The sequence below is a fragment of the Crocodylus siamensis genome, chromosome 11 (assembly GCF_052110815.1).
Source record: "Crocodylus siamensis isolate JL-2025a chromosome 11, ASM5211081v1, whole genome shotgun sequence".
Classification (NCBI taxonomy): Eukaryota; Metazoa; Chordata; order Crocodylia; family Crocodylidae; genus Crocodylus; species Crocodylus siamensis.
Window position 1 is genome coordinate 4,606,366 of NC_143405.1, and position 13,351 is coordinate 4,619,716.

The following is a 13,351-nucleotide window of genomic DNA, read 5'->3' on the forward strand; positions in this document are numbered from 1 at the left end:
GCCCGGCCTTGCCCCCCCGCTGCGCTGCTGGCAGGGGTCAAGGGTCAGCCCCAATCCCCATGCCCCTGCCCTGGCAGCTGCAGAGCCAGCCCCGCCTCGCCCCTGCCCACGACCAGTCTCAGCGCCTGGACGCAGATGCTGGAGCTGGTGCCCCCCAGCGCCCCGTCTCCTGGCCCGCACAACAGGGCTCACACTCTTTGTTCAGGCCAATGCAAATGTTTACTGGAGACCCGGCCCGCCCGGGGCACCAAGGCTGGAGGGGCTCCTAGCTCCGGAGAAGGGGGGCTCCGTCACCACGGCTCTTCGCCTCTTGACCTGTCCGCAGGAAGGCCGGGCGCCGGGGTCCAGCCTCGCGCCTTTAGCTGCCGAGCACCATCAAGGCACTTCGGAGGCTTTGCATGGCCAAGCAATCAGTTTGCAGGGCAGGGCGCCCGCGTGCGTGACCCCGCAGGCGGTTAGGGCCCTTCCGTGTCCGTGTTGTCGCTGCCGGTGGTGTTGTCCCAGTCCGCTTCATGCTGCTGGTGCTTCCTCCCCCTCCGCATTGCCCTCTTTCTGTGAATGGGACGAGACCGTTTCTTTACAGGGCGGCCCTGCCGGCGCGCCCCCAGCCTCGGCCCAGCCCCCTCGGGCCTGAGCTTGGGAACGGGACCGAGCCCTGGGCCTTGCCCTGCCCTGGGGCACCGTGTGCATCCCGCGGGGCTTGATTCGGTCTGCATGCGGGGGCTGCTGAACCCACCAGGATGACAAGCACAAGGGCCTAACTCTGCCTAGGTCAAAGTGACAGCAGGAAGCGCTTTTGGAAGAGAGCACCAGCCACAATACGTCGCCGCTGTTCTCTGCGGCATGCGAGCTGTCCTGCCTGTCAACAACTGCATGAATCCTGGGCATGATTTGGGTTAGGGTTAGGGTTTTCCCCTCCAGCATGGGCCTGGACTGATATTTCCTCCATCCCAATAAACTGTTTTTGGTCTGGTGTCCTAAACATGCACAAAGGAAGGATGCTAGAAATTCATGACCTGGAAACTGCTCTTTTTACAAGGCGGCCCTGGAACAGGGCAGTAACAGGTGCGGCCATCTCCCTCCCTAGCATCGTTTCCTCTAGTGTGCTAAATGCTCAGTGCCATCCGCGGCCAGGAGAGTCCCAAGGCAGGCAGAGGCACATGGTGTTTTCTGGAGTGGGTGCATCACCAGTTCCCAGACATGCTAAAGGCAGCCTGGGACCTCAGGGGTAGCAGGATGCAACCCTGTTGCACGAGCAGCTCCTGTACTGTGAGGTTCAGTAAAAGGGGGGGAAGCTGCCTAGGGCACAGGACCCAAGAGACATTTATGGCCTTGTGTCATCCTCAACCTCCTTGGTCAGAGCTGATGCAGGATCTTGAGGGCCTGAGCTAAGGAAGGAGGCTGTAAAACCCGTAGCACGCTCGTCTCCTCCACAGACCAAGCATGGAGGGGGTCACCACCCACACCGATCAGCAGATCACACAACTGTGGCACAAGTGGTCCTTAACGCACAGACCAGACCTTCGGTAATGCTCAAAGCTGTCCTTCATCCGCCGCCGCTCCTTCTCGGCCAGCTCCCCGTTGGGTGGGCTGCGGTTCTGCCAAGGAAAGGAAAGCCTGGTTTAGTCAAAGATCGGGGTCCCGGGGTGCACATCAGACCAGACACCGATTGGAGGGCGAGACACAAGAGAGGTGGGGAGAGAGCCTGGACAACTGCCTCCCATCTGGCACCTGCTCACTGACTTCCTTTCCCACCATTTCCCAGCAGCAACATGGCTGCTTATTTTCACATGAGAGAGAAAATGAACCGAGGCCAAAAGCACAGGGTTGGGGGCACTCAGTGACTAAATCCATCATCACTGCTCCCTGGAGCATACCCTGGCTGTGCTGGTAGCTCTTCACACCCACCGGGCCCCTGAGGCAAGTTCCAGCCTGGAGTATTTGCTCCTGGGCCATCAGTAAGTCACCACTGCATGGCAGCATCATGCTCAGGCCCAGCTCACACTTGGCACCCTACCGCCTCGCACTGAAGGCTGTCAGAGTGATATAGCAGATCCTACATCATTCCTCCTCTTCCTCCCCTACTGCCATGCTGCCCTGTAACAGAGGTGTAGTATCAAGGCAGCTGGGCTTTCGGGGCACAGGGAACATGGGAGCAGCAGTGACTTCTGGCTGCCACAGCCCGATTCTTCCCAGTTTACACTGACAGCAGCATGCCCTGGGGTACCTATGGCAAAGCTACCCTCTCCAAACACCATCCTGAGACTATTCGCTACACCCGTCCAATGTGCTGGCCATGCAGACTGAGAATTAACCAGCTAGACCTGGTGTTTAGGGGATGCAGGGGAATTGTTTGGTGCTGTAACAGGCTCCTCAAATGGGCATACGGTCATCAAAGGTCACAAAAAGGGTTCATGGGAGTGAGCGGTGATCAACGATTCTTACATTCGGCACCTGCAACAGCAATGCGCTCTCCAAGTCGCTAAATGGCTGGTCCTGCCCCTCCAGGTGGTTTTCTGAGGGAAAGAGAGCAGACTGTCACCACTCCCCACACAAAGTCAGCAGCGTTCCCAGCCACACTGGATGGGGAGAGAAGAGACTAAAGATGCTCCAAGACAACTGTTAGGACTGTCTGTCCCCAACCCCACTGGACCGGGGAAGAGACTAGAGATGCTCCGAGGTAACTGGGAGGCCTACCCACACCTATAACCAAATGAAACCAATTTAAAGTTACAGTGTTTTTTTCTCTGTTTATGCCTGTCTGCATCCACACCGGGGTAACAGTTGTACTGGAACCGTGTCTGCTGGTATAGTTTAATGCTGGTCTAACTCTTCTGTCTGCACTCAAACGGGGAGTTAAACCCAGCTGACCCATGTCCGCACTGGCTGCTGGGTCACCTAAACCCAAGGGCCAGCACCACGGTCCAGTACTCCTGAGTGGTTTAGCAAGGCTGTCCCCACAAAGCCACGCCACTTGGGGGCAAGCCTCTAGATTCCTGCTAGATCCCAGCTCCATGCCCCCTGTGACCATGGGCCTTCCTGAATGGAGGAAAAACCATCTGGGCAGAAGCAGGCAGGCTGGCTCCCACCTCGCCTGCCTGGTTTTCCTTCTCCGCTCCATGCACTCTGAGAGCGCGGTTCCAGGCCATGGGGCAGCCTGCCAGGCCATCCACGCTGCTGCAGCATTTCCACTCCAGGCACCGCAAAAGCAGAAGTGAGGGGCGAGTGTCAGTGCTGCTGTTCTGCTTTTGTCCAAGCCTGAGTGACAGGAGCCTGCTCTGGGGGGAAAATCCCTGGGGTGCGGCTGAGCTGGCGGGAAGGACAACTGATCTGCCACTGACTGGCAGGGAAAGCAAGCAGCACACCCCAGCCTCTGTAAGATACTGAGTGCCTGCTGCAAATCGCTGACCTCCCTGGCTTTGGGTGCGCCCCTTCTCTTGGGCAGCCCTGCCCATTCTCCCCAGAATTACGTGCATCCCGGCTGCCTCCTATCCAGCAGGGATCAAGATCCAGGAGGCAGGTCCCCCCTCATGCATTTGCAGTCAACGGACCTTGTGCATCCTTCCAGTTACAGCTCGTGCTCTGGGAGCCTTCCCAGAACAGCACCACATGCTTTGAGACATCTCCCTCCCAAGCGTGATAGACCTACCCCCTGCCCCAGGCTGGATGTCACCTCCTTTTGGAAACAGGCTAGACTGAGGCACAGAGGGAGGGTGAGGGATTCTGCATGCCTGGGGGTCCCCACAGGGACCCAGCTTCCAGGAATCACTGAGTACCCGCCCTCCAAGAAGCAGGCGCCTCCCATGCCTCTCCAGCCAGGTCACCCAGTACCGCTAACAGGTTTCCAACGCTCCAGCCCTGACGACTTGTCTGGGCTGCAGAGGCATAAAGAAACAGGTGTTCCCCACCCCCAGCCACCTGCTTTAACCCCCAGGCCATGCCCTGCCAGGGCCAGGCTGCCAGATTCTCTTACTCTTATCAGAGAGCTGCGGGTCCTCCAGGTTTCTGGGCAGAGAAAGCTGGGGGATGAAAAGAAACAGGTGTCTTGTTGGGATCAGCAGTGCTCACTTCCCTGTGCTCTGCTCCCAGAACAAGGACAACCCAGGGCACAGGGCAGCACAAGCTTCCCTCTCCTCACCAGCGAGTCAGGTGGCTGGCTGGCTGGCACTGCCTTTCCTCCCTAGCATGCCTGTCCCTCCAACCTGGCATCACCTGATGGCTGCAGGCGCGAGGCATGAATTAAGTGTGTTATCCCATTAAAGGGCTCCTCAATGCTGTCGCAGTTGCACCCCTGCCATTTGGATGCTGTGTGCCACCCTGGGGAGTCACAGCCCTTCCTGAGCTGCCTCCGGGATAGGGAGAGCAGCCCCTTTGGATCATGGACTGAACACAATGTGCCAGACAGAATTGCTGGCTCTGGCTTGGCGTCAGCTCAAGTAGCTCAGAAAGGCAGGAGCTAGGATTGCTGGGGAAGACTAGGGGGATTCTCCAGAGCTGTGTCCTGCATGGAGCAGAGCCAGGACGTCCCAAGGTCTTTCAGTCGGCAGCTGGACAACAGCAGGTCAGTGACCTACTCACCTCCTGGGAGCTCCAGGAGGAGGTGTCATCCGGGTCAGAGGTCTGGAAGGTGCAAAGACAAAGGGGTCGGGGATCTGTTCTGCCAGCCCAATGCGAAGTAAGCCAGAGGCAGTGGCAGCCCATGGGAAGAGAGGAGGCCCACGCTCCTCTGCACCTGCGGGGTGCATGGTGCTGCACTGTGGGACACGGACGTCTGCCCACCCCGCTCTGGGACACCTGGCTGATTCGGGCCTAGGTCTCCACGTGGGATTTGGTACCTGGCAGCCAGAGGCTAAGCTGGCTGCACAAGGGCAACCGCCTTGTGCACAGGCTAGCTCCCACAGGCAAGGCTGTCCTGCTGGAGCTTGTCTAAGGTGAGCTTGCCTGGACCCCAAGCCAGCTGTGCCCTGTCTGAGCCCAGGGTTTGCGAGCAGCTGCAGGCCTGAGGCAATGCCCGAATGCAGGGACTGTCAGGGCCCGGAGTGGAGAAGCGCCCCCAGTCAGAGCCCAGCTGCGCAGGCGGGTGCCTTGCAGACCTACCAATGCATGGGGCTCCAGGTGCAGCTTGGCCTCCGTGGCTAGGAGCTGGCTCTCCTTCTGGAACAGCTGGAGCTGCAGCTCATCGCATCGCTCCCCCAGCTCCCGGACCTGCTTGCGGTAGGCGTCCTTCTCCACCAGGCTCTTGGAGAACTGCGTGTGGAACTGCTCACGGGTCAGCAGCGCCTGGCAGCAGAGCGGGAGAGCAGGGTGTCACTGACACGGTGCTGGACAGCCCCAGAGAGACAAGGCCCCAAGGAGGCCAGGCCATCACCTGGTCCCTCTCTGCAGCCACCTCCTCCATCTGCTTCAGGATGGCCTCGATGCGGTCCTTGTACATCTGCAAGTCCTTCTTCAGTGCCAGGCTCTGTAGCTCCAGCAGCTCCTTCTCCACATTATGCTGGTAGGGAAGCACAAGAGCACCAAGCTCCCACTGTACCAGGGCAGCCGGAGCCCAGCTATAGCCTGACATAGGGTTTGGGTGGACATGAAGCAAGGACACCATGACAGGGCTGAGGGATGGACGGAGGGGCCTGACAAACATCCATGAGAAACGTTCCTGCCCTGGGATACTGCACAGACTGTTAATGGATGGTCACAGCCACTACTAGGCAGCATAGCTAAGTGCCAGGCTCGCTGGACAGCAAAGCATTCTGGGAGCGTGACCTTCCTGGGCAGAGCATGGTCCAAGGCCCCGTGAGACCTGCGCAAAGGGCCCGTCTCTCCCCCAGGCTGGCTGAGTGACTGGACAGATGCCATGGCTTCCCAAGGGGGAGGCTTGTTCTTGCTCAGAGGGCTTTGAGGTGCAAGGGAAAGTGGCCCCTTGGTTTGCAGTAGCAGGGCAGTTACTAGCAGATCCCTGCAGTGACCGGAGAGCTGGGGACTGTGTCACCATCCCCACATCAGAGGGGCCACGGGCAGGGAGCCCCCTGCTCACTCACACTGCTGCTACCTTGGGTCCTCCCTGCTCAAAGGGGCAGCAAGTGGGTCCCTGGCTCTGCAGGCTGGACCCCCTCCTTGCTCTCTGCCCTGGCCACACACCTTGTCCTGCAACAACTCGGCTTGGCGCAGCTGTTTGCGTAGGCTGTAGATGGTTTCCACCAGCTCCTGCTGCTCTGCCAGGGCCTGGATGTATAGGCTGCTCTTCTCCGAGCTCCCCACTGTGGCCACCTTTAGGGAACAAGCGCTACAGTGAGGAGCAAATGCCTTCACCCTCCACCTGAGGGGGTCTGGCTGGGAGAGATCATACCCTGGCACATAGGACTGCCCCTAGCTGCTCAGACCAGGACAGAGCCTGACAGGCCAGGACTTGTGCCCTCTGCTGCCAGCTGTGCCATCTGCATTATGGGGGGGAAAAGGCAGCTGCAATCTGGTCCAGGCTGGTGCAGCTCACAGGTCCCCAGGCTGCCGTTTCTGCTTTCTCTACCCTCTGATCCCAGCTGTGTCAAAGCTCCCCTGAGTGCACCCCAGACACTGGCGCTGGGGTGCCTCCCCCTCCAACCCCTGAGCCTCTGCTCCAGCCTCCAACCCTCTTATCCCTACCAGATGTGACTTGCCCCATCCCGCACCCCGGCCTGCCCAAGACCTGCAGCGTGTTCTCCAGCTCCTGGTTCTTGGCCAGCAGCAGCTCCTTCTCACGCTGGATCTCCCACACCACCTCATGGCTCGGGTGCTGCTCCATGGCGTGCTTCAGCTTCATCGTGTGCTTCCGCTCCAGGTTACAGTCATCCTCTGCCTTCATCAGGTTGTGCCGCAGCCGGTCAACCTGGGGAGGCACAGGGCCGGTCAAGGGGTGCCTGCCGACACAGGGCAGGGATTTACCACGACAGACGTTGAATTATGCCCCCGCATTAGAAACATGAGGGTATTTCATTCCCTGCTCCCAGCCCCACGTGAATACAGCACCGAGGCTGGATTCTCCTGTCTGTCAGTCCCCCACGCCCACTCCTGGAGCTGGGACACCTGGTCCGTGCTTCCCTGCCAGCCAGGCTGATGGGGCGTTGAGTCAGTGTCATGGAGGCGACCACGTCCTGACTTCCGATGAACGTTGCTGCCCTTGCTTGAAGGATCTGCAGCATCCCAGGCCTTCCCCTCCTCAGCCCAGCCCCTGCCATCAGCACTCAGGGCAAGAGAGGCTCGTGTCCTTGCTCAGCCCCCACCCCGGGGACGGGCCAGCACACCTCCAGCTGCAGGTCACGGTTCCTCATGAGGGCCGTGCTCTTTTCCTCGCTCTGCTTGGCATAGCTCATGGCCAGTTCATAGTTGTCGTCCTTGGCCCTGCGCAGCTCCTGGCTGAGGCTGTCCCTCTCCTCCTTCATCTTCTGGGCCCGCTCTTGGTGCTTGCGCAGCAGGCTGTCCCGCACTCGCATCTCCTTGAGCAGGTCCTCCTTGGCACGCAGCCACAGGCTCAGCTCCTGCGCCTTCCTCCTTTCCTCCTGCACAGCTCCCTGCAGCTTGGTGATCTCATTCATCAGCAGCTGGCTCAGGCCCGACTCCCCAGCATTGTCTGTCCGGCAGAGAGACCCGTCACCCTGCACGTTCCCGGCCTGGGGGACTAGCGTAGGGCCACTGTCCACAGGGCCATACCAGGACAAATCCCTCTTCCCCCCAGCCATCATGGTCACAGGCAGTGTGCTCAGGGCCACAGGGACATAAGAGTTATCAGAGCAGGGATGAGAAAAGGTCCCTTGGCCCCAGCTCTGTCCTCTCTCCAAGGATGAGGGCATGCCGGGGGCTCCAGAACAGACTCCCCAGCAACTCCCCCAGGCCAGACTTCCAGGGAGGTTTGCCCACAGGCACCAGGACTGAACAGTTCGCAGGGGTCCCATGTTTCCTCTCTTCTCCCAGATGGCTTGCCACTGAGCTTGGCTGCACAAGCAGACACATCACGTGGCCCTGGATGTTGGCAGTCCACGGGGATCCCGCTGAGGGACTGAGGGCTGGGAAGCAGCTTGCCCCGCAGGCCAGGCTCTGCCCACGGGAGGCGGTGGGGACTTGTGGTCAGGTGTTGAACACTGAATGCCCCCTGCATGCAGAGAAGCACCCACCACTTGCCAGCTCACCCCCGATGCGGGCATTACCTATGATCAGAGAGAAGACCCTGCTGGGATCCTTGCCCGTGATCTTCTTATAGAGCTGGGGGTAGTACAGCTCCAGGCTCTCCAGAAATGCCTCGAAGCCCTTCCGTCCTGTCCTTTGGAGTATATCCAGGAGGACACCTGCAGGGCAAAAATGAGGGCACAGGCTGTGATGGAGGGGAAGGGCAACACGTGTTTCCCGAGACAGCCAGACCATAAGACTCATGCAATGAAGCCCCACAGGTCCAATCCTGTACATACAGACCTTGGACTGGCTTTGACAGGCATCTGAGCTGGAGTAGGGGCAGGATCCGACTCTGATAGGCTGAGGCCTACATTAGGCTAGAATAGGACGGCGTATGTGTGCGTGCACATGTGTAAGAGAGGCTAGGGCAGGACGGCACATGGGTGAGCGTGGTGCTGTGGTCCCACTGTGGTCAAAGGCTTCACAGCACTCACCTGCTTTCCGCTTGCGGATGACGAGGCTGGGGTCATTAAGCACCTGCTCCTCGTCGTCGTGGCTGATCACCTTGCATTGCCGGAGGTAGGGTGTGAGCCGGGAGGGCTCAATCACTGAGATGAGCTTCACCCGGAAGCTCTCCAGGCGGTGCCAGCAGGTCTCGTCGTCCTCCAGCTCTGACATGGCGGACAGTGAGAAGTACTGTCAGGCTGCATTGAAAGCGATACGTGCCACAGGCCGGTCAGAGCAGCGCAGGGGAGGCCTTGCCCCAGTCAGGACGGGAACATGCTCATTAAATGGAAGGGGATGAGGCTTCCTGCAATAACCCCTGACAGCCTATGCATGCTTCACACATGCCACACTTCCTCTCATGCAGGGAAACTAGCACATGCTAGTGCAGCCCTGGCTTCTGTTCCCCACAACTCATTGCCAGCAGGGCCTGGGCAAGGGCACCAGAGCTCACATCCAGGAAAGGGAGAGCCTATGGCAGCTGCGATAAAAGCTGCTCTATTGCTCTCTCCAGAGTCAGGCACCTCTTGATTCATTGCCAGGGGGAAGTGAAACTGCCAAGCACGTATGCATGGGGAGGAGCGCTGACAAGGGAGCAGCTCTCGTGGTGGTATGTACTTGCAGCGGTAATGCAGTGGTGTAGACTGTGTGCTGCCCACTGCCTTGCCCCTGCAGCCCTGGCACATGGCTTCAGCACAGACAGCAGCGTTTCTATAACCCCAGTTGTGTTACTGGGAACCATCCCTGCAGGCTGGGCATACTGGAGAGGTTTTACCAGGCCCGCAGGTCTCTCTGGCACATAGCTGTTCCCGAGAGCCCCAGAACACACCCCAGCAGCCATTGCCCCATTGAAGGCATTCCCTCCGTGTCCATAAGCCTAAAGGGTGAATCCTCCAGAACCCCCAAGCACCTGCTCAGCCAGCTGGCACCTGAGGGAACTTTTGCTGGACATCACCCAGAGCCTTTTCAGAGGACTGTAGCCACCAGGTGCAGAAGCCAGCTACTCACACTTGCTACAGTACAACTACCAGCGGTTGACTAGTTTTGTTTGCTGGATGCTCAGTCCAGAGTCAGGGAAGTCAATCAGCTCAGACATAAGCAGGGAAACAAGCAACAAGCCAGGGCATCTACCTCAAGGCATCCCCGACCCATCTATCTAGGACATGAAAAGCAGTTTCTTCTTATGCCTCATTTTGCCCATTTGGAACCAGATCCTACAGCGAAAGCCCTCGCGCAGGCCGTGGCAAAAGGGTTTGCTGTAGTACCCAAGTCATGTCCAGGGCACAAGTCTAGTCTGTTCCTATGCAGACAAAACTCCCCTCAGGCTCTAGGAAGATTCAAATGGACCGACTGACCATGCACTTTGCCTGCATATGGGCAGCAAGGTTAAGTCGGTGCTGAATACCCTTTTCCCTCAGGAAATAGTTGCCCTGCTCAACAGCAAAGCCAGCCCTGGATCCTAGCAGGTAGATGTAGCAATGCATTTCCCTGCCGTGGGGCACTGTGCCCATCCCACTGGATCAAGGAAGCCAGACCTTCATTCCTGCAGCTACAACTTGCTCTCCGTAGCATGGACCAACCTGGGTCTTTGTATCAAGAAGTCTCCTCCTCTCTCAGCCTTAGCATGGCAGTTTTCCTGCTCTCCGGGCTGGCTCCAAGCAAACAACTTCCATGACTGCAGGCTTTGATCTTTGGACCAGCGATCCCTCGGGGAAACACGATTTCAGAGAGAGAGAAGAAAGGGGAAACCAGTCAGTAACAGTTTTCATTGGAGACAGAGATAAAGAAAAAAGAAAAGAGGAAGCCGCAGAAGGGAGGGGGGGAAAAAAAACAACTAACCTAGTGGCCCTAAGTGCTTTGTGTAACTCAGCTCAGACTTGCAGAGGGATGTCAGCCTCTCTGCACCTCAGTTCCCCATCTGTACAGCACAATTCCTGTAAGGAACAGGTGCTGCTACCCTACTTAGTGACTGGAAGACCCATGGATAAGACTTGAGTGCACAAGCACTGTGTCCCGCACAGGTAAAACAGGTTCTGAAGCAGGTTATGGTCTCAGCTCCAAAAGTTATCTGCTTTGTATTTGTGGGGACTGGAGACAGGGAAAAGAACTAGAACCAGGGCTCTTGTTTTAAAAGACCAAAGGTGCTAAATACAAACTGTCATTCAAAGCCAGCCTCACTACCTTGGATACAGCCTTCTCTCAGGCTGTAGCTGGGATTGACAAGACTGTTTCTGCTAAAAGGCGGCCTTTAATTTTGGGCGTCCACTACCTTTAGCCTTAACTGTGGGTGCTCAGACCTTGGAAAAAAAAGTCAAGCTCTACACGTCTCAAGTTGGGCAAAGCAAGGACCCAGGAGTTAACCCTGAGCACGGAGGGGTGGCCGGGCGGCAAGCATGAAAGGGGATTGTGAGCACGCACTTGGTTTTCCAATGCCCACTGAGGCCCATTTTTCCGTTCTGCATGGCTGGTTCTGTTCTTGAAACCAAGGTAAAATCGACAACTCGGGATTTATCTCAACCTCATTTTGTGATGTGGCAAGACCTCAAGACAGCTTCCCTCCGGTTCTGCTTCCTGAACATGAGGCTTCTGGTCACCGCTGACAGAGGCTTGCTGTCCTCTCTGGACTCTCGGCGGACTCCACCATAGATGCGGGGAGACCAGAGCTGCTCAGTTTCTGCAACCCAGTGCTTCCTGCTACAGGCAATCAGCCTCTGTAGCTACATCAGAGGCCATGTTTGGCATTAGATACACCTCACAGATAGCATTGGAGAAAGGGGGGGGGGGGCAGAAAAGAGTGTGCCGATTGACAAACCTGGGCAGACCCAGGCCTTCACAGAACCCTAGCAATGAGGGCTGGAGGGGACCTCAGGAGGTCGCATCTAGTCCAAGCCCCTGCTCCAAGCAAGACCAGCCCCACCTACATCATCCCAGCCAAGCTTTGTCTAGCTGGGTCAAAAACCTCCAAGGGTGGAAACTCTACAACCTCTCTGGGTATCCAGTGCTTCAACACCCTGCTAGTGAGAGTTTTTCCTAACATTCAACTTAAACCTTCCTTGCTGCAACTTGAACTCATTGCTCCTCGCTGTCATCTGCCACCACTGAGAACAGTCCAGCTCCATCCTCTTTGCAACCAGCCTCCAGGGAGTTAACGTCACAATACTTCAATTTCAGAGTAAAGAACAAGATCCCATCCTTATTCCTAGCCAATTTCTTTATAAACAATTGTAGGAAGCTTTCAGCAGTCCAGAGGCTGCAGGTGCTGCCATGGTACCAGCTGCCAGAAATAGCATTTTATCCCCCCCATGAACAACACTATTGAAGCATTTGAGTGTGAAGCAGCATGAGTTGGTATCTACCAAAGGGAAAAAAACCCCCAACAATTGATTCAACTTTCTCATATGACACCTGGTTTCTTGGGAAAGGTCCGTCATTTCGAGTCTGCAATTTCTCATGCACAGCTAAGACCTGATGCCAAGGGCTGAGTCAGAGCTCAAGCAACTGGCTTCACTAATGACTTGGGCTGGGCAGGCAGAACTAGCCACGACGTGCAACGCTGTTGGCGACTCCTGTGATTTGTACACTTCTTGTACCTTATAGTCTGTTACGTTTCAGATGCAGCAGTTGCCTTTCGGAGCTAAACCCACAGCCTGGGAGTGAAAGAACAAACAAACCCCTGGCTTGTTCAGCTGCCTTACTCCAGAGCCAGGGAACCGTCAGACACACAGGGTGTTTGCACTGGTGCAGCGGAGACAGAGAGGGATAGGCAGTTTCCCCATCTCCCCCATTCCATCCTCCCAAGAATAGCTACTGCAGGGCCTTGAATGACAATTCACTTCTGTGCCCCATATCCCAAACTACCATGGTCCTGGCTTGTGTGCTACAGTCACTCAACCCTCTTGGCATTCAAGTCACTCGTGACTTTCTTCCAACTCACCATGTCAGTATTAAGCTACCTGAGCAGTTGGTTGAAGGAATGTCGTGGGCAACAGCTTCATGCTGAGAGTTGAGAGCAAGATATTCAGCTCAGACACCAGAGGTAAGACAGGTTACTACATCAGTGTCTCCATCCTGCAGGACCTGCCACCTCTGCAGCATCCTGAGGGCCACAACTGCTACAAAGCTCTGGGTGCTCTGTGTTGATGGACGTGTGCTAAGTGGGACGTAGAGCTTCAGCTCTGGAGTAAGCGGCGTGATGGAAGGTGGTTCGTACTGGACTCCAAACAGGCTCTGGGAGGTGGGCAGGAAAGGGAACCACCCTGCCACGTTAGAGCAAAGGGATCAAATTTTATTACAGCACCACAACACTCTGGGGATGGCTGACTCTGGTAAGGATAATGCATGTTCAAGACAAAGACTAGGGGGCTTGGATAGCAAGGCCATGTTTCAGGGCATCTCTACAAGCCTGAATCACTGGTGTGGGTCCAGAGAAGTTGGCCCCATTCCTCTGCATTTCCCCTTCTGCCCTGCCACTCATCCAAAGCCCTCAGCAGACTTTAACTGTCCATCTCTGGTCTTGCACAAGACTCCTGTGAGACTTGTACTCCACTTTTGCCTGGGCAGGAAATGGTGATGGGAAGTGACGGTTTTGTCAAGGGTTACAGAAAAGTCCGTGGCAGAGCCCAGAAGAGGATGCAGGGTCAGGCAATTTCTGGTGTCATAAACCCCAAAGGCTGCCAGCTTCCCATTCCTGAGCCTGGGTTTTACAGGCTTA

The 13,351-nt window shown here is 56.9% G+C and overlaps 1 protein-coding gene across 5 annotated transcripts; it reads right to left on the reverse strand.

Annotated features, from left to right (window-relative positions):
- Positions 1–26: 26 nt before the first annotated feature.
- CARD9 (caspase recruitment domain family member 9) lies at positions 27–13,319 on the reverse strand. 5 transcript variants are annotated; one of them, XM_090022034.1, is made up of 13 exons: positions 10,221–13,319; positions 8,631–8,840; positions 8,175–8,312; positions 7,275–7,600; positions 6,680–6,859; positions 6,136–6,264; positions 5,369–5,494; positions 5,098–5,280; positions 4,579–4,620; positions 3,974–4,019; positions 2,446–2,516; positions 1,522–1,598; positions 28–552 (listed from the first exon to the last, which is right to left on the reverse strand). In XM_090022034.1, the coding sequence occupies exons 2-13, from the start codon at positions 8,812–8,814 to the stop codon at positions 456–458; spliced, it is 1,599 nt and encodes a 532-aa protein (XP_089878160.1). In that variant the 5' UTR covers positions 8,815–8,840; positions 10,221–13,319; the 3' UTR covers positions 28–455. The 5 variants fall into 5 exon arrangements, with proteins under 5 accessions (XP_089878162.1, XP_089878163.1, XP_089878164.1 ...); XM_090022036.1 differs by lacking the exon at positions 5,369–5,494 and having other exon boundaries at positions 27–552; XM_090022037.1 differs by lacking the exon at positions 3,974–4,019 and having other exon boundaries at positions 27–552.
- Positions 13,320–13,351: the final 32 nt, after the last annotated feature.